Consider the following 20,728-nt stretch of genomic DNA (forward strand, 5'->3'; position numbering starts at 1 on the left):
CTGGCCAACAACCTGCCTCCCATGAGAATACATAACTTAAACCACCTGCCCCCTAACAAAAAACCCTAACCACTGACACCACTTGCCTCCTCACAACAACAACTCTCACCAATGCCCCCCCCCCCCCTGACACCATTTTATCACCATTTTTATCACCATTTCTCCCTAGAAAAAATGGGTAAGGACAATAAAACACTATATAACTGTTTACACTCTGGCGAAACATAGTTGATGACAGCCAGCTCCGATGCTGGGCCTCGGTGACCGCTTGGATGAACATTCCTCATTTAATCGAACATTTGGTACCGAATTCAATTTGTTCGGCTCTTCCGTGATTTCGATAGAGTGTGGTTCATTAGACTGAGGAAGCACTGTATTTTGGAACTGATTTATTAATTTTATTATTTCGAAGCCGTAGGTCACTGAACTGTGGCGATGAAATCGAACAAAACACGCCTGGTGTTGTGTTCGATTTCCAGTAACATAAATTTCTCTCAAATATTCGATTTACATCAAATTATATATTTTTGGGTTACATGTTCAGTTTAGCAACATTATTACGGTAATAAGAGTTATAAAAAAATACTTACTTTGGAACTGATTTAATTATTTTATTATTTCGAAGCCGTAGATCACTGAACTGTTGCAACGAAATCGAGCAAAACAAGCATGGTGTTGTGTGGACAGGGATTAGACCCGTCCACTCGTGCTGGAGTTGTGCCACCAATAACGTGAATAATTTCTCAAATAGCAGATATTTATCATATTACAGTATTTTTTGGTTTTATTTAGTTTAGTTTAATTAGGATAATAAAGAGTTTTAAAACACCAGTTTTAAAAATGATTAATGTGAAATGTTCAAAATCATGGGTCACTGAACTACGACAACACAGACAAAAGTGAGTGAAACCTCACTGTAAAGTGAGGTTTGCTGTATAATATTCCCTTATCTGTCCACCCTCATTCGTCTTGTTTCATCACAGAAAATGTATATAAGAAGACTTTAACACATTAGCTAGCTATTCACGCTTCAGCCTTTAAATTAATTTACAAAGATACGTGTGCCACAAATCGGTGAACGAAAATCATTGAAACTCAGTCGTTCACTTGTGTGGACAGTGGTGTTGTGTGTTGCTGAGGAAGTCTTGATTGTAGGGTTGATATAAAGCCATTGCTTGGTTACTGACTTTAATACTTAAACTGATACATGACTAGCAGCTTCCTAGCTGGTGGGCGTTCTGTATGCTTTCTTGTTTACCACTCTTCTGCTGGCGTCCGAGCCGCAGCACAAACAAACGGATGGTACCGTTTTCTATGAACATGACATCCCTCCTTTTCTTTAAAAAGAATGAATACAGGATGTCTACCTGTTACGGACCCGAGCCCAGCGTCGTAGCACGGAGCTGTGACGACCACGCCATCTGTGAGTCAGCTTCCGAAACCCCGTCCAAATGGACGACGCCATCTAGCGAGGGCGGGATATACCGGCCACAGGGGCTGGTTTCCCGTCTTAATCAGCTCATGACATAGCCGCTGCTGGCCTCTGGTGAGGTGGCGCTTAGACAGCAACGCCATCTATGGAGTGGATAGGTGGACGTTTGTGTCTAAGCCTGTGAGTGAGGTGCCCTAGAGTGTAACCAGTACTAATGACATGTCTGATTACAGAGTCGACCTGGGGCTGCTGTATTCGACGATGGGGCAGTCTACCCAAGGCAGCCAAAGTCTCGCCACGTGTTTGCTGAAGAAGCTGTGAGTTGCCCCCGGACGAACACTGCTGAGAGTGTTAGCCTGCCTGTGACGTGGCAGAGTCGAGGAATCGTCGTACCCGGGGGTTGGCTGGTGGAAGAGACTAGCCACTGTGGTGCTATAGAGAGGAGAGTGATCTGCAGGATCACACGAGGCTCCTGCCTAGGGCTCGCAACCCTAGTATCGGTCGTAGAGTGGCCTACACAGCGGAGCTGATCGGAACCTGCCAGCTACAGGCTGGATTGTGGTTGAAGGCCTCCACGACGGTGCACCCAGTGGGACTGTGATTTGGCTGGCCTGTGGCCAGGGTAGATTCGCCGAGAGAATCAGAGGATTCTTTGTGGGCCAAAGAAGAGAACCAGGGCTACTCATCGTGAGCACCGTGGAGCATCCTATGTCTTCAGAGGAAGACAATTCTGTACATTAGAGTGTATTTATAACCCCGTGTGACTGATTGTTATTTATTTATGGTGGTTTTGAAATAATATATTTAAATTAGTGCATTAGTATCCCTTCCCCTTTAATTTTACTTGCGTTACAGAACGCACCCCTTGAAAGCCACTACTAGCTTGGGGCCGGATACCCAAACTCTAATAACATCAGAGAAGAACCCAGTTGCGACCCAATAGGGCCGTAACACTACCATGCTTGTATCACAAAGCAAAGTTATTGACACAAAGTAAGTTTTTAACATATCCAAAGATGTTGCATATATTTAACATTAATTAAGCACACAAAGAATTTAAACAACTTAATCTTTACCACACAGGATTTCAATGTTAGCAATACATATGCAACGTTAAACATGAAAGAAACTGTAATACAAAGTTACAAAATATTGAATGAGAGATCTGCATTATTCAAACAATATTAAATTTAGTTTAGCATAATAAGTATATACTTTTCATTACATAGGAACACAATTAATCATCAAATCGTGTAGGGCGTTTAACATGACATTTAGGACGAGAGTCCTTAAATACAAGAATATCCCTTGATGAATAGTTTGTCGGGTTATAGCTCATTTTTTCTTTTTCCTTTGTACGACTTTGCACTTCATCAATTTCTACACTAGTTGGAATCACTTTGTAATAAGCCATATTACGTGTTATACTATGATCTCTACTACTCGCTGATTCCATAGTTCCTTTCACTAATCACTTTATATGGTTTTGTATCATATGGCATATCTAGCTTTCCCTCTTTTTTCGTTTTAACGAGAACAGTATTTCCAACCTTTATGAATTGTTCCTTTGCACGTTGATCATGAGCAATTTTCATTTTGCCCTTGGCCAGCCTTTGCAGATGTAGAAGTGATGATTTCTACTTCTGGATAACGTGAGTGATCATCAATGACTACCATCAAGTACTCTCTAGTTGGTAGTGGTCCGCAGAAGTCCATCGATACTTCCGTCCATGGTGCAGCAGGTAGTGGTGAAGGTTGTAGAGGTGTTGGTCTTGAAGTATCCACTGCAGCTTGGCAAGGGACACAGGCATCATGCATGTCCTTTGCTTGACGATCAATGCCAGGAAACCACACCTTTTCTCGTAGCAGCTGTTTGGTCCTAACAAGACCTTGATGTCCTTGATGTGCAAGCTTCAGAGCACGTTGCTGGAGAACGGCTGGAATGACGATACGAGTACCTCGCAGCACAGTGTCGCGTTGTTGCGTAACACTTAATTCTGTCTGGATACGTTCAAGTGCTTTGAATGCATCTTGGTTAACTCCTGAGGGTGGGATGCGTGGAAACTTTTTCGTAGTCAATGCATCCACTGTTGCTTGCAGAGTTGGGTCCTCTAGGGTTGCAGTACGGATTTCATCAAGAGTGAGAGCAACAGGGACTGCATCACAGGTTACAGAGTGTACATATTCCTCGGCAACTTGCTGATGCTTGGTGATGGTGAAACTGTTGGCAGGATGTCGATTGATGTAATCAGCGGGATTGCCTGCACCCGGCTTGTATTTCACCGTAAAGTTGTATGGTTGCAGACGAAGAGCCCATCTCTCAATGCGAGCTGGTAGTTTGGACTTTGGATTATTGAAGATGTTCTCCAAAGGTTTGTGGTCAGTGACTATCATGGTGAAGGGTGCACCAAGCAGATACACATTGAAGTGTTCACAGCCCCTTACAAGAGCAAGAGCTTCCTTCTCTGTCTGATTGTATCGTTGCTCAACATCTGTGAGAGAACGGCTGGCATAGGAAATTACTACTTTGGAATCTGGTTGACCAGGTTTGTGTTGGGCTAAAACGGCACCTAATCCAACAGGACTAGCATCTACTGTTAACTCAGTGTCCATTGATGGATCAAAATACGCAGCAGTCGCATTCTCTACTAGTGCATCTTTCACAGCATCAAATGCATTTTGCTCTATATCACTCCAGTACCATGATGCATTTTTCTTCAGGAGCTCACGAAGAGGCTTCGTAATGGTAGCAAAATCTGGAATGAAGCGAGAACAGTAGTTTGCCATTCCCAGAAAACTATGTACTTCAGTGGATGTTGAAGGAGGTGCAGCATTCTTGATATCTGCAACTTTCTTAGGATCTGGAGACAGACCTTTGTCACTAAGTACATGTCCAAAGAATTCAATTTTATGCTGATTGAACTCACACTTTGCTCGGCTTAGCGTCAGATTCTTTTCTCGTAAGCGTTGCAATGTTGCATGAAGAGCTTTGTCATGTTCAGCTTGGGTGCGGCCATAAACAATGATGTCATCAGACATGTTGTCAGCATTAGGTATATCTTGCAATACCTGGCTGATGATGTGCTGAAATACCTCAGCAGCAATGTTAATACCAAAACTCAGGCGCTTGTACCTATACAAACCTCGATGTGTCGTAAACGTTGTGATGAAGCGACTCGTCATCAAGTTCAAGCTGATGATAGCCCTTGTTTAAATCTAACTTGCTGAATACAGTTGCACCATTCAAGCGGTAGATCATATCATCTACAGTGGGTGTAGGATGGCGTTCATGCATTATTGCCTTGTTGGAAACACGCATGTCCACACAGATGCGTATCTCATCTGGATTCTTCGGCTTTGGTGGAGTGACAATTGGACTTACCCACGGTGTTGGGCCTGTTACTGGTTCAATGATATCTAGTTCCATCAGCCTATCCAGTTCGGCATTGACTTTCTTGCGAGTATGGAATGGCTGTCGGCGATGTGGTTGGGCAACTGGAATTACATCTGGGTTGATGTGCAGATGTACTTTGCTATCAGTTTATCAACCTATGGATTCAAATCGATCAGAAAATTCAGCAACAATAGCATCAACATTGTTTGCAGATTCTACTGCAACAGCATTAGAAAGCTGAAGTAGCCCCAATTTGGTTGAAGTCTTGTAACTGAGTAGAGACTCCTTTGCATTCCTAACAACATGTTATGTAGTAATGAGCATTGCACTCTTTGACTTAATCTCTGCAGTGAAAGTTCAAATCTCTGGCAAGGCTACCTTTGAAGCATAGGCAGTGGCTTTACCATTGTAGTTTTCAAGCTTTGGGAACTGTTTTTTGAAATTCTCATAGTGGCACTCAGCAATGGTGTATTGTGGGAATGAGGGTGAGTGAGGTGGTGTTGAGGGAGGGAGTGGCAGTGAGTGGCTCGCTGGTGTTTGGCGGTCACTCCTCATTGCTTTTTGACTCACAAGACCAACTTAGTAGTTCGTTATGGTGTACAAAACATGCAAATACTTATATATAACCTGTGTATATAGTGTAACAACAGCAAAACTATTTGTTTATTGTTTTATGAACATAATAATTGAATCACTAATATGCACACCATAATTTTGAGTACAGCGATGGTTCACACATTTTATAATATAAATATACCACAATTCACTGTATGGAATAATATTACTGCAAAAAAACTAAGAAAAAATCAATCAGAGACATTGAAATAATTAGGTAATAATATATTTGTGGCAACTGCCGTCTGACAGCTCGGGCGGAGTAGACCTCGTCTGGCGAAGGCTCTGCCAACGCCCCTTTTTTGCCACACTTCCCTACCCTATTGCGGCTAAAATATGCCACCTACGATTTTTTTGTTATTTTTTCCATGATCAGGGAACAAAAATGAACACTTCTATAAGACGAAAGAATTTTTTGGATTTTTTTTTTTGTTGCGCCTGTGGGTGTGAATTCCATTTGGGCCCCTAGCGGTTTGAGGGTTAAGGGTCCTTTGATAGGTTAGGTGGGCAGAAAATTCTCATAAAGTTTCAAACGTTATGAAAAACGTTAATTTAAAGTGTCCTCTCATAACCTCTGCGCGTACGCCGGACGACTTAAAACAGAAAACGGAACAGAACGTCACTTTTGTGAGTCGATTTCATTTCAAATTACGTCCAAATTTGGCCATAGCGCGCATACGAGCCAAAAGTGACGTTATTTCTAAGAGGACGGGTTGGATTGCGAGGTAAGAAAAAGTGGTGCAATGCTTTCAGTGCGGTGGAAAGACAGACGTGAAGTGAATATGTTGACCACTATTCACCCTTGTACAATGGTGGACAGTGGCAAGATGAACAGAACAACAAAACAAATAATATATAAGCCAGATTGTGTGATGGACTACAACATCAACATGCGTTTAGTTGATAAATGTGACATAATGGTGGGTGCTGTAGTGTGTACGGAAAACAGTGAAGTGGACGAAGAAAATGATTTTCCACCTTATTGACGTAACAATGCTGAACAGTTACAACATGTTTCTTGTGAAAACAGGTAGAAAACCATATTTCCGTTCGTTTAATTTTCAAGTTGTGAAACAGTTACTAGGTAAATTTGGCAAGGACACCCCTGGCATACAAAGACCCATTCAAGACCCAATATTGAATATTGAGCTCCTGCACCCAGGCTCGCTTACAGGGAGGCCTTTCTGATACACCAAATAAAGAAATTACCACCAACTTGATCTCGTGCAGCAGGCCAGCGTCGGTGTGTTGTGTGTTTTAGTACCAAATTGAGGCCTCAGAAACGTAAATTGGTGTTAACATGGTGCGAAGCCTGTGCAGTCCCTCTGTGCCATATCGACTGTTTGGCACAGTATCACAGTCTCCAGGACTACTAAATGTGTAATTCTTTTGTAAATAAATGTACATATCAAGTTTAATTTTAGTGTTCATATTGGAAAAAAAAAAATACATTGAATATTTCCTGTAAACTATACCATTTTGGTAGGCATACTTGTGACACTAATATGTGAGCACCTAGTGAGTTTATACCAGTTTTGTTATAATACAACGTCTAGTTGTAATAATTGGAACAATACTAGCGAAAAAATTTGTGTAAAATGTCCCAAGAATTCTGTAAATAATTCCGCGAAAAAAAAATTCGCGGCAACTCGGGCCGCCTGAGCAGCCGTGAGTGACGGCTGCCTGATGCAGCACCCTTGAGCGCTCACGTTCTGTGACGTCATCAGCCAGCTTGTCGGCTCAATTGTGTCATTGGTATGTACATTAGAATTTTTTTATTATTTTTCCCGTGCTCAGGGGACAGAAATTAACATGTTTAGAAGACGACAAAAAATTTGAATTTTCTTTTTTCTTGTGCACAGGGATGTAAATGTCCTCAGGACCCCTGAGCAGTGGAAGGGTTAAAACTTGTTGACAAGGCCTGGCAAGAAGTGACTCAAAGAACCCTGACCTCTGGTTGGAGAAAATTGTGGTCTAAATGTGACAGAACTAGACTTTGAGGGGTTTGAGCCTGTAAATGATGTGCCTATTGTTGAGGAAATTGTTACTCTGGGCCGGCAAATGGGCTTGGAATTAGATGGTGATAATGTGGAGGAGTTGGTGAAAGAACACAACGAAGAACTGACTACCGAAGAACTCCAAGCCTTTCAAAAGGAACAGCAAGAAGACCCAGCTGAGGATGTTTCTCTAGTGGAGGAGGATGAAGCAGTACAGAATGTCTCTTTTGCAACCATTAAGAAGTGGTGTCAGATGAAGGAAGAAATGCAAACTTTTATTGAAAAGACTCACCCAGGGAAAGCTGTAGTAAGGCATTGCATTAATCTTTTCAATGACAATGTGATGCCCTCACTACAGAGACATCTTGCGAAGAAGAGAAAAACAATCTTCCATGGACAGATTTGTTGTGAGAAAATCGAGCAGTGAGCCACAACCATGACCTAGTGGTATGCAGGCAAAACATGCCAGAGAATGCACCCCAGAGAGGTCCTCACTGCTTGATGTTATAATGGAAGGGGGACACCCCCTTCCAAACAGTATCACCACTCCTCCTTCCCCTTCCTCACCATCTTCCATACGCCTACAGCATTCATCAGCAAGGGTAAGTAATAACTTGAACATAGTTTTGTAGGTTTATTTAGATGAATTAGGTATAAAATTTAGTTTGAAGTGAGGTTTTTGGGTAGTCAGGAACGAATTAATTCATTTCCCGTTATTTCTTATGGGGAAATTAGCTTCGGTTTACGAGTTTTCGGAATAATAGCTGTCTCCAGAAACGGATTAAACTCTTAAACCAAGGTACCCCGAGGGAGCCGGTCGACCGAGCGGACAGCACGCTGGACTTGTGATCCTGTGGTCCTGGGTTCGATCCCAGGCGCCGGTGAGAAACAATGGGCAGAGTTTCACCCTATGCCCCTGTTACCTAGCAGTAAAATAGGTACCTGGGTGTTAGTCAGCTGTCACGGGCTGCTTCCTGGGGGTGGAGGCCTGGTCGAGGACCGGGCCGCGGGGACACTAAAAAGCCCCGAAATCATCTCAAGATAACCTCAAGATATCCCCTGTATGTATATGTTTTGTTCCCCACAACTTTACAACTAAGCTGATATAGTTAGTTCAGGCACTAAGAGATGTCGCTACACACAGTCAGCTGGCAGCTCCCTCACTCATTCAAGGTCACACGCACTGAAGTATCTACATTTGTGTTCACCATAGAGAACCACTGAGCTGGTATGGTGACTGCAGACATTAACAGGTGGCCACACCGTCAGTAAATGATGCAATCTCCCTCCATCCCTCCTGCCTCAGCGCTAATTATTACAACAATCCTGCTATTATCACAATCTTGGTCATTTTTATCACAGTCAGGGGTCATCTGTAATATTGTCATTGCTAAATAATAGCAGTTATATATTAATTTTGAAAATTTTTGGCGATGCTGTAGTCACAAGCTGAACAGCAATTCTGTTCACTTATGCTGCGTGCGCCAGCCTTGGTTGCTCCAACAGTACTGTGGCTCTCACACCTGAGAATATTGCCCACGATTTTTTTTTTAAATGGCGTCTGTTTACAAGAGCCCTGAGGAAGCTAATGTGAACCCTGTGAAGCTGCGAGCCATTTGAATCGTGTCTGGCACCCTATGGCATACATATATACGTCATGCACACAGTGGGACATGTTACTCATGGCATATATATACGCCATGCGCAGTTTAAGGGTAAGTGGTTCACTATGGGGAACACAAATGTAGATACGTATACATAACCTGTGTATATAGTGTAATAACCGACAAAGTATTTATTCACTGTTTTATGAACATAATACAGTAATTGAATCAATATTATGCACACCATAATTTTGAGTACAGCGATGATTTTACTGTATTATATAAATATATCACACTACATATTATTGAATAATATTACATAAAAAAAGACGAAAAAATAAATCAAAGACAACGAAATAATTAGGTAATTATATCTTTGTGGCAACCCCCACCAGACAGCTGGGGCGAAGCAGAACTTCCCTGACGCTTGCCGAGTCAGCGCTTCTTTTTTGCCAGACTTCCCCGACCTATTGCAGCCAAAATATGCCACTTACGATTTTTTACTATTTTTCCCATGATCAGGGAACACAAATTACCAGGTTAAGAATAAAAAAAGATTTTTTTTTTGTTATGCGCTTGTGGGGTGACAAAGGCCAAATAGCCCTTAGCAACACAAAGGTTAACCACTGTGACGCGCCGAGTTTATTGTAACATTCCCCCCTGAACACATGAAATCAAGTGTTCCCCCCAAAAAAAAATTTGTTTGCAAAATGATGAATTCCTTTCCCTGAACATGTCTATGTAAAAATAAATAAAAAATTCCACTTACTTTGGCTGTGGAGACGTGAACCAGGTGCGCTGTGATGCCATCACGGTTGGTCTCCTGTGCGTGAAGCTCCCAGAGGCAGTTGCGCGGACCATTCAAGCACCGCGCGTTGCCACAAATATATTTATAATCATTTGTTCTATGTATTTCCAATGCAGTTTTGTTTTGTTTTTTATCATATATGATGCATATTTGTGTTCTTTACAATATGTATGCAATAGAACGTTCATAATGTTTCATGGAACAGTGATACACGTGTCAGTAATGTGTCCACAATAAATGTTTATTGTCGCAATATTACTTGTTAAAAATTCACTAAAATTACAATATGTTTCACACACTAATTATAGTTTCACACACTAATTACAGTTTCACACACTATTTACACAGTAAAACACTATATTATATACTCAGTACTTCGGAAGCAAGTAATAATCAACGAAGTTGTCCACGGTACACAGCGCGACTTCCCTCTCGTTGCACCAGGTACAGATAGATTTTCGCCTCCAGTTCTTCAATCTGTGTTCTTGCAAATAACACACTCACATACAACCTTGGCTTTAGTATTTGTAGGTTGCATGTAGCCAAGCTTGTAAAGCGTAAGGTAGTCTTGAAAAAGATTATAGGAAAAGATCAATTAGTCAGGTAGTTTTGAAAAGATCCCTTTGTAAGGTCCCTGACTGGTAGAGATTCAGTCATTTTTGCAGAGTGTCAGTCAATCTAGAAGAGATTCAGCCATTATGGAAGATATTCACTCATCCTCGGAGAGTGTCAGTCAATCTGGAAGAGATTCAGCTATTATTGAAAGTATCTATGGAAAACACCATCAGTGAAGCCACTAATACTGTTCATCTATGCTACTTGTATTAGATGCATCATCACTGAACCCAGAAACCATTCATCTATGTATCATTTATATAAACTGGAGATGGCATAGGTGGGCAAGGTTGGCACTCACAGCTACAACTGGATACACTTGCTGTATCATCCTAATAGGTACTGCATCACTTGCATCTGACCTTTGTGTTAGGTCCTTATTGTGCTTAGCTTCATCAATATCATGACCTTATGTTCTTCAAGCAATAAGGTCTGAATTTCACCGACAGAGAGCGATCTTTCAACACCGCATCGGACAGGTATTTGGGAGTCAGAGGCTAGTGCGCCACCAATGGTTGTTCACTCAGTACTAACACAGCCAGCAGCCCTAGGGCATTCTGGGAATTTTTTCCAAGATGGCTGCCTCTCACAGGAGGTCCTAAGAGTCCATTTCGTACCCAACCAACCGCGAGCACGTTTCGACCGTGTATGAAAAAATAAAAAATACTTTTGTCGATTGGCGCAATAATTGGTGAATGGCATTTATCGTTTGGTGCAGTGTAATGGTTAAGATGTTATGTGCACCCCTGATTGAGAGAAATTAGGCGCTATATGCATTTCACGGGGTAAATACACTCAACATAACTGATTAACCACCGTGCTGCGCCGAGTTCATTGTGAAATTTTCCCGCTGAGCATGAAATAAAGTGTTCTAAAAAAATTATTTTTTCTTCGTAAAATGATACATTCCCTTCCTTGAACATGTCTATGTAAAAATAAATACCAAATTCCACTTACTTTGGCTGTGGGGACGTGGACAAGATGCGCTGTGACTTCATCAGAGCCTGGTCGCCCGTGCGTGAATCGCCCAGACACGGTCACACAGGCCATTCAAGCACCGGGTGTTGCCACAAATATATTTTCAATTATTTGTTTTATGTATTTTCAATGCTGTTTTATTTGTTTTTTTATTGTATATGATGCATATTTGTGTCCTTTACAATATGTATACTGTACAGTAGAACGTTCATAATACTCCATGGAACTGTGATACATGTGTCAGTAATGTGTCCACAATAAATGTTTATTGTTGCAATATTACTTGTTAAAAATTCACTAAAATTACAATATGTACAGTTTCACACACTATTTGCACAGTAACACACTGTATTGCACACTCAGTACTTCGGAAGTGAGTAATAATCAACGAAGTAGTCCATGGTACACAGCATGACTTCACTCTCAGTGCACCAGGTACAGATAAATTTTCGCTTCCTCTTTCTTCATTCTGTGTGCTTGCAAATAACGCACTCACGTACACCCTTGGTTTTAGTGCTTGTAGGTTGTATGTAGCCAAGCTACATACAACCTACAAAGGGGAGCCGGTCAGCCGAGCGGACAGCATGCTGGACTTGTGATCCTGTGGTCCTGGGTTCGATCCCAGGCGCCGGCGAGAAACAATGGGCAGAGTTTCTTTCACCCTATGCCCCTGTTACCTAGCAGTAAAATAAGTACCTGGGTGTTAGTCAGCTGTCACGGGCTGCTTCCTGGGGGTGGAGGCCTGGTCGAGGACCGGGCCGCGGGGACACTAAAAAGCTCCGAAATCATCTCAAGATAAGCTTGTAAAGCATAAGATAGTATTAAAAAGAATATAGGAAAAGATCAATTTGTAAGGTAGTCTTGAAAAGATCGCTGTGTATGGTCCCACACAGGAAGAGATTCAGCTTGCCTCAAAGAGTGTCCATCAGTCAGGAAGCGATTCAGGTATTCTTGAAAATATCTACAGAAAACGCCACCATGCAAGCCGCTAACACTGTTCATCTATGCTACTTGTATCAGATGCATCATCACTGAATGCAGAAAATGATTCATTTATGTATCATCTAAATAAATTGGAGATAGCATAGGATTGCAAGGGTGACGCTCAGAGCTACAACTGGATACACTCGCTGTATCGTCCTCATAGGTGCTGTATCACTTGCATCCGACCTTTGAGTTAGGTCCTTATTGCGCCTGGCTTCACCAATATTATGACCCTTATGTTCTTCAAACCATAAGGTTTGAATTTCAGCAACAGAGCGTTATCTTTCAACACCGCGTCGGACAGGTGTTTGGGAGCCAGAGGCGCTGCGCCACCCATGGTTGCTCATTCAGTACTAACCCAGCCAGCAGCCCTAGGGCATTCTTGGAATTTTTTCCAAGATTTTCCAAGTAGCCTTTCACTGGAGGGCCTAAAAGTCCATTTCGTACACAACCAACCTCGTACACATTTAGAATTGGCACCGAAAAATCAAAAGGTGTTTTTTTGGTTGGCGCAGTTTCCCACCGACTGAGAATACTCGGTGAGCGCAGTTAAGTGGTTAATAACACCAAGATTAATACACTCAACATCACTGGGTAATGCCAATATGATTAATACTCTCACCATCACTGGGTAATGACAATATGATTGTTACACTCGCCATCACTGGTAAATGACAACACCAAGATTAATACACTCACCATCACTACTTAATAACAACATAATAAATACACTCACCATCACTGGTTATTGACATCAACATGATAAACACACACACACTTGTAATACAGTAGGAATAAAATTATCCTTACCATCATTAACGGGCAGAAGTTATGTTTGCTATCGTCCTTGGTAGCCGAGAAGAGACTGGAATCAGTACGGTATTACCTATTAAGGCAAAATAAAAAACAATTAAAGGTTTCTATGACTAAATTTTTCCCACCAAAACATGGTAAATGTTTAAAAAAATAAATATTTTCTTTTAAATATTGTGCTTTGAGCAAAAGTAAGGAGGGTGGGAAGGAGTAAGGATGGTAGGCAGGAGTAAGGATGGTAGGCAGGAGTAAGGAGGGTGGGCAGGAGTAAGGATAGTAGCCAGGAGTAAGGAGGGTGGACAGTAGTAAGGAGGGTGGGCAAGAGTAAAGAGGGAGGGCAAGAGTAAAGAGGGTGGGCAAGAGTAAGGAGGGTGGGCAGGAGTACAGAGGGTGGGCAGAAGTAAGGGGGGGTAGGCAGGAGTAGGGGGGGTAGGCAAGAGTAAGGGGGGTAGGCAGGAGTAAGGAGGGTGGGCAGGAGTAAAGATGGTGGGCAGGAGTAAGGAGGGTGGGCAGGAGTAAGGAGCCTGGACAGGAGTAAGGAGGGTGGGCAGGAGTAAAGATGGTGGGCAGGAGTAAGGAGGGTGGGCAGGAGTAAGGAGCCTGGACAGGAGTAAGGAGCCTGGACAGGAGTAAGGAGGGTGGGCAGGAATAAGGAGAGTGGGCAGGAGTAAGGAGGGAGGGCAGGAGTAAGGAGGATGGGCAGGAGTAAGGAGGGTGGGCAGGAGTAAGGAGGGTGGGCAGGAGTAAGGAGGGTGGGCAGGAGTAAGGAGGGTGAGCAGGAGTAAGGAGGGTGGACAGGAGTAAGGAGGGTGGGCAGGAGTAAGGAGGGTGGGCAGGAGTAAGGAGGGTGACAAGGAGTAAGGAGGGTGGGCAGGAGTAAGGAGGGTGGGCAGGAGTAAGGAGGCTGGACAGGAGTAAGGAGGGTGGGCAGGAGTAAGGAGGGTGGGCAGGAATAAGTAGGGAGGGCAGGAGTAAGGAGGGTGACAAGGAGTAAGGAGGGTGGGCAGGAGTAAGGAGGGTGGGCAGGAGTAAGGAGGCTGGACAGGAGTAAGGAGGGTGGGCAGGAATAATGAGGGTGAGCAGGAGTAAGGAGGGTGGGCAGGAGTAAGGAGGGTGGGCAGGAGTAAGGAGGGTGGGCAGGAGTAAGGAGGGATGGCAGGAGTAAGGAGGATGGGCAGGAGTAAGGAGGGTGGGCAGGAGTAAGGAGGGTGGGCAGGAGTAAGGAGGGTGGGTAGGAGTAAGGAGGGTGGGCAGGAGTAAAGAGGGTGGGCAGGAGTAAGGAGGGTGGACAGGAGTAAGGAGGGTGGGCAGGAGTAAGGAGTGTGGGCAGGAGTAAGGAGGGTGGGTAGGAGTAAGGAGTGTGGGCAGGAGTAAGGAGGGTGGGCAAGAATAAGGAGAGTGGGCAAGAGTAAGGAGGGTGGGCAGGAGTAAGGAGGGTGGGCAGGAGTAAGGAGGGTGGGTAGGAGTAAGGAGGGTGGGTAGGAGTAAGGAGGGTGGGCAGGAGTAAGGAGGGTGGGTAGGAGTAAGGAGGGTGAGCAGGAGTAAGGAGGGTAGGCAGGAGTAAGGAGGGTGGGCAGGAGTAAGGAGGGTGGGCAGGAGTAAGGAGGGTGGGCAGGAGTAATGAGGGTGGGTAGGAGTAAGGAGGGTGGGCAGGAGTAAGGAGGGTGGGCAGGAGTAAGGAGGGTGGGTAGGAGTAAGGAGGGTGAGCAGGAGTAAGGAGGGTAGGCAGGAGTAAGGAGGGTGGGCAGGAGTAAGGAGGGTGGGTAGGAGTAAGGAGGGTGGGTAGGAGTAAGGAGGGTAGGCAGGAGTAAAGAGGGTGGGCAGGAGTAAGGATGGAGGGCAGGAGTAAGGAGGGTGGGTAGAAGTAAGGAGGGTGGGCAGGAGTAAAGATGGCAGGCAGGAGTAAGGAGGGTAGGGAAGGATTAAGAAGGGTGGGCAGGAGTAAGGAGGGTGAGCAGGAGTAAGGAGGGTGGGCAGGAGTAAGGAGGGTGGGCAGGAATAAGTAGGGAGGGCAGGAGTAAGGAGGGTGGGCAGGAATAAGGAGGGTGGGCAGGAATAAGGAGGGTGAGCAGGAGTAAGGAGGGTGGGCAGGAGTAAGGAGGGTGGGCAGGAGTAAGGAGGGTGGGCAGGAATAAGGAGGATGAGCAGGAGTATGGAGGGTGGGCAGGAGTAAGGAGGGTGAGCAGGAGTAAGGAGGGTGGGCAGGAGTAAGGAGGGTGGGCAGGAATAAGTAGGGAGGGCAGGAGTAAGGAGGGTGGGCAGGAGTAAGGAGGGTGGGCAGGAGTAAGGAGGGTGGGAAGGAGTAAGGAGGGTGGGCAGGAGTAAGGAGGGTGGGCAGGAGTAAGGAGGGAGGGCAGGAGTAAGGAGGGAGGGCAGGATTAAGGAGGATGGGCAGGAGTAAGGAGGATGGGCAGGAGTAAGGAGGGTGGGCAGGAGTAAGGAGGGTGGGCAGGAGTAAGGAGGGTGGGCAGGAGTAAGATGGGTGGGCAGGAGTAAGGAGGATGGGCAGGAGTAAGGAGGATGGACAGGAGAAAGAAGGCTGGACAGGAGTAAGGAGGGTGGGCAGGAATAAGGAGGGTGGGCAGTAGTAAGGAGGGTGGGCAGTAGTAAGGATGGTGGGCAGGAGCAAGGTGGGTAGGCAGGAATAAGTAGGAAGGGCAGGAGTAAGGAGGGTGGGCAGGACAAAGGAGGGTGGGCAGGAGTGAGGAGGGTGAGCAGGAGTAAGGAGGGTGGGCAGGAGTAAGGAGGATGGGTAGGAGTAAGGAGGGTGGGCAGGAGTAAGGAGGGTGGGCAGGAGTAAGGAGGATGGGCAGGAGTAAGGAGGGTGGGCAGGAGTAAGGAGGATGGGCAGGAGTAAGGAGGGTGGGCAGGAGTAAGGAGGGTGGGCAGGAATAAGGAGGATGGGCAGGAGTAAGGAGGGTGGGCAGGAATAAGGAGGATGGGCAGGAGTAAGGAGGGTGGGCAGGAGTAAGGAGGGTGGGCAGGAGTAAGGAGGGTGGGTAGGAGTAAGGAGGGTGAGCAAAAGTAAGGAGGGTGGGCAGGAGTATAGAGAGTGGGCAGGAGTAAGGATGGAGGTCAGGAGTAAGGAGGGTGGGCAGGAGTATAGAGAGTGGGCAGGAGTAAGGATGGAGGTCAGGAGTAAGGAGGGTGGGTAGGAGTAAAGAGGGTGGGCAGGAATAAGGAGGGTGGGCAGGAGTAAGGAGGGTGGGCAGGAGTAAAGAGGGTGGGCAGGAGTAAGGAGGGTAGGCAGGATTAAGGAGGGGTAGGCAGGAGTAAGGAGGGTAGGCAGAAGTATGGAGGGTAGGCAGAAGTAAGGAGGGTGGGCAGGAGTAAGGAGGGTGGGCAGGAGTAAGGATGGTGGGCAGGAGTAAGGATGGTAGGCAGGAGCAATGAGGGTGGGCAGGAGTAAGGAGGGTGGGCAGGAGTAAAGAGGGTGAGCAGGAGTAAGGATGGAGGGCAGGAGTAAGGTGGGTAGGCAGGAATAAGTAGGGAGGGCAGGAGTAAGGAGGGTGGGTAGGAGTAAGGAGGGTAGGCTGGAGTAAGGAGGGTGGGCAGGATTAAGAAGGATAAGCAGGAGTAATGAGGGTGGGCAGGAGTAAGGAGGGTAGGCTGGAGTAAGGAGGGTGGGCAGGATTAAGAAGGATAAGCAGGAGTAATGAGGGTGGGCAGGAGTAAAGAGGGTGGGCAGGAGTAAGGAGGGTGGGCAGTAGTAAGGAGGGTGGCCAGGAGTAAGGAGGGTGGGCAGGAGTAAGGAGGGTGGGCAGGAGCAAGGAGGGTAGGTAGGAGCAAGGAGGGTGGGCAAGAGTAAGGAGGGTAGGTAGGAGCAATAAGGGTGGGCAGGAGTAAGGAGAGTAGGCAGGAGTAAGGAGGGTAGGCAGGATTAAGGAGGGGTAGGCAGGAGTAAGGAGGGTGGGCAGAAGTATGGAGTGTAGGCAGAAGTAAGGAGGGTAGCCAAGAGTAAAGAGGGTAGCCAGGAGTAAGAAGGGTAGCCAGGAGTAAGGAGGGTGGGCAGGAGTAAGGAGGGTGGGCAGGAGTAAGAAGGGTAGCCAGGAGTAAGGAGGGTGGGCAGGAGTAAGGAGGGTAGGCAGAAGTATGGAGTGTAGGCAGAAGTATGGAGTGTAGGCAGAAGTAAGGAGGGTAGCCAGGAGTAAGGAGGGTGGGCAGGAGTAAGGAGGGTAGCCAGGAGTAAGGAGGGTGGGCAGGAGTAAGGAGGGTAGGCAGGAGTGAGGAGGGTGAGCAGGAGTGAGGAGGGTGGGCAGGAATGGGGGAAGGGGAATATGGGTTGGTTCTCAGCTGCCTCCCCCTCCCTCTCTAACTAGCCTACGTAATACAAACCATGAGCATTAACCCTTAAGCTGCTATAGCCTGGGCTGTAAAAGCTGGGGCTGGGCAAAAAAAATATTTGAATTACTATATGTGAAAATTAATATTAAATGTTAAACAAACCTCCAACTTCTTGGCTTAAGCGTCATGAAAGTTTTATCCCAATATTTTCAGAAATGAATTTTAGACAATTTTTGGTTAAAAAGGAGAACATTTTGTTGATAAGGAGAAAAGCTCTTATTAACTGGAACTGAGGGATAATGCACTAATAAAGAGATGCAAGCACTTGTCCAATGTACAAAGAAGAAGAATAGCAGCAAGAAGTGTCCACAAAGAGAATATGCAGCTGGTGCCTTTATAGCATTGCTGAGTAATACATAATAATACCAATAATAATGAGTATGTTATCATGCTCTATTTTGTTATATATATCATAAAAATGCATTGCCTAATGTTAGTATCTGTTACTTTCACAAATGTCCAATTTTTTTTTTTTGGGGGGGGGGTGAAGGGTTATCTTGAGATGATTTTGGGGCTTAGCGTCCCCACGGCCCGGTCCTCGACCAGGCCTCCTTTTTGTTACACACCCCCAGGAAGCACCCCGTAGCAGGTGTCTAACTCCCAGGTACCTATTTACTGCTAGATAACATGGGCATCAGGGTGAAAGAAACATTTTGCCCATTTGTCTCCGCCTCCACCGGGGATCGAACACAGAACCTCAGGACTACGAATCCGAAGCGCTGACCACCCAGCTGTCAGGTACCAGACATAGACAGCTGGAGGGCAGGCAGGCAGGGCAGGCAAAATACCTCCCCCCCTTTGAGAGGAGGGGGTATTTTTTTTCTCCTTTGTTTATTATCTGATTTTGTTATAACCTCTACATCCTGGAGAGTACATACTCATCCCTAACTATGTCAAGATAGAATGAAATTCATCATCAAATAAATCAGTCATGACTGGCAGAACTTGGGACTTGAATTTTTTTTTACTGAGTTTTTCACAGATTTCAAATTATATTTTCTATATCTCTTTAGGCGGTTCTGATGATTAGGGACCAGATTAGGGCTTTATCACTTTTATAAAGTATACATTTTTATCCTCTAAATCATTATAATTATCACTATATTATATATATATTTTTTTTTTTTTGGGGGGGGAGTATTTTTTCTTGACATCATTCCAACACATATTGACCTAAAACTTTCACATATTCGAATACGAATGCCAAACAACATTTATTAAAACATATAAGTAAATTAATGAATTAGAACTACCTTATTGTTGATAATTTCAACTTCAATTATCTCTAAAACTAGAGTTTCAACTTTGAGTCAGCTTCAAAAAATCCAGTTTCTGACTGATTCTCACCATTTTTACAAATAATGTGCACAGCTGTCTGTTCCACAATCCTATTAAAATGGATTTTTCACAAACCCAAAACGTTTGGAGATATCAATTTTTTTCTAAATTTGGCGCAAAATTCAAATGCCACATTGACAATTTTTTTTACAGTAAACTAAACTGAAAACATATATTCTAAATCTATGAAAATGAAGATCATATACTATTCTGAGAGCATAATAACACCAAATGAACTATTGGTGATAGTTTATATTTTTACAAATGATTTTAAAATCTGAGGTTTTCAATATTCAATTTTATCATTATTTTTAATTTTCTTATTTTTCAAGTTACGTTTGTGATCATATAGACAAAGTTGCAGGATTTGCTAGTATGCACAAAAAATTGGAAAGTATTAGAGCAAATTCAAGAAATTGAAATTTGCCATCAGGTCCTGTCGGTTATGTATGCCATGCACAGCTTAACCATTGTGTGGCTCCGGGCTATTTAGCATTTGTCACCCACAGGCGCATACCACAAAAAAAATATATATGTTTTTTCTTCTAAACCTGTTAATTTGTGTTCTCTGATCACGGGAAAAATAATAAAAAAATCGTAAGTGGCATATATTGCCCTCTATAGGGTGGGGAAGTCTGGCAAAAAACCAGCGTTGAATGTAATGAAACGCTATTTTCTGGGAGAGTCCCGGAGGCTCCCCGGAGCTATCCCAGGCTGATATGCTAATGTCAGACTTTGGCATCAGTCTTGTGTATGGAGTTCTTAGGCCTACCGGGGACCACGGCCAGAACCGGGCCCCCTCAGAGAGGCAAGGGGAGCAATGGCCTATAGAAGCCCCCGTGTGGTTGGAAGCATTCTATGTCTGCCATCGACCGGGACAGGCACCCAGAAAGGTAAGCGCCCCAAAACAAACCCCTATTCTGGTTAAAATTGCTACCAAAAACCGAACTAGTGGATAGAACTCCCCAACCGAAAACAAGCAAACTAGTGTGACGCAACACACCACCGCGCCGCTGTCTGCGCAGCTCCCCCCTCCCTGGGAGGGGAAAGGGGGAGCCCCAGACCCCCCGCACCGGCTACCCAGACCTCAGTTCTTGAGGCTGGATGTCAAAAACGCGAAAAACAGCCGACCAGAGGGGAGGGAGGGATGCCGGGGAGCCCCAGGGACTTACCCAGAAAATGGCGTTTCATTACATTCAACGCTGGTTTTCTGGGGGAGCCCCATCGGCTCCCCGGAGCTAACTACCCACAGACAATAAAAAGAGGGACTTACCCGGGAGGCGGTCGTCGCTTACTGCTCAACTCGAAGCCGAGACAACTGGCTGCAACCGCCGACCCAAAGCAACACAGGCCCGACGAGGCCCAGGGACATTCACAAGGGAACGAGCAGCCAGGACCCTGTTCGACCGCCAAAATCCCCGCGCCCGAATATCAGACCAAGACATATTCCCAAAGACGGCAGCAAGAGCCGCGAACTTACGAACGTCATGGGCACGGGGATAGACCGCAGGCTGGCTGGACCTAATAACCCTGCGGACAACCTGAGAGACCCGAACCCGCGAACAGGGAAGAAGGGAAACCGGATCAACCCACAGCGCGTCCCCGGACACAGAAGCTGTGGCGCGCAAATAACGGCGAAGCACCACAACCGGACACAAAACATGATGCACCCCCGGCCTGACCAACCAAGCATCAACCACCCATGGACCCCTCCGGAACGCAGCAGTCTCATTCTTCGCCAGAAAAGAAGGAGACGGCTGCAAACGAACAAAACAATCACCACGACCAAAAGAGCAGAAACCCCTG

The 20,728-nt window shown here is 45.3% G+C and overlaps 1 protein-coding gene across 2 annotated transcripts in view; it reads right to left on the reverse strand.

Annotated features, from left to right (window-relative positions):
* LOC138349612 (tripartite motif-containing protein 59-like) overlaps positions 1-20,728 on the reverse strand; it is a 318,336-nt gene that overhangs the window by 137,295 nt on the left and 160,313 nt on the right. For both annotated transcript variants that reach the window (XM_069321202.1, XM_069325897.1), the window contains exon 2: positions 13,238-13,313. In XM_069321202.1, the coding sequence (XP_069177303.1) occupies positions 13,238-13,243 (6 nt within the window). In that variant the 5' untranslated portion in view covers positions 13,244-13,313. The remainder of the gene's footprint in view (positions 1-13,237; positions 13,314-20,728) is intronic.

Source organism: Procambarus clarkii, chromosome 1, assembly GCF_040958095.1.
Source record: "Procambarus clarkii isolate CNS0578487 chromosome 1, FALCON_Pclarkii_2.0, whole genome shotgun sequence".
Lineage (NCBI taxonomy): Eukaryota > Metazoa > Arthropoda > Malacostraca > Decapoda > Cambaridae > Procambarus > Procambarus clarkii.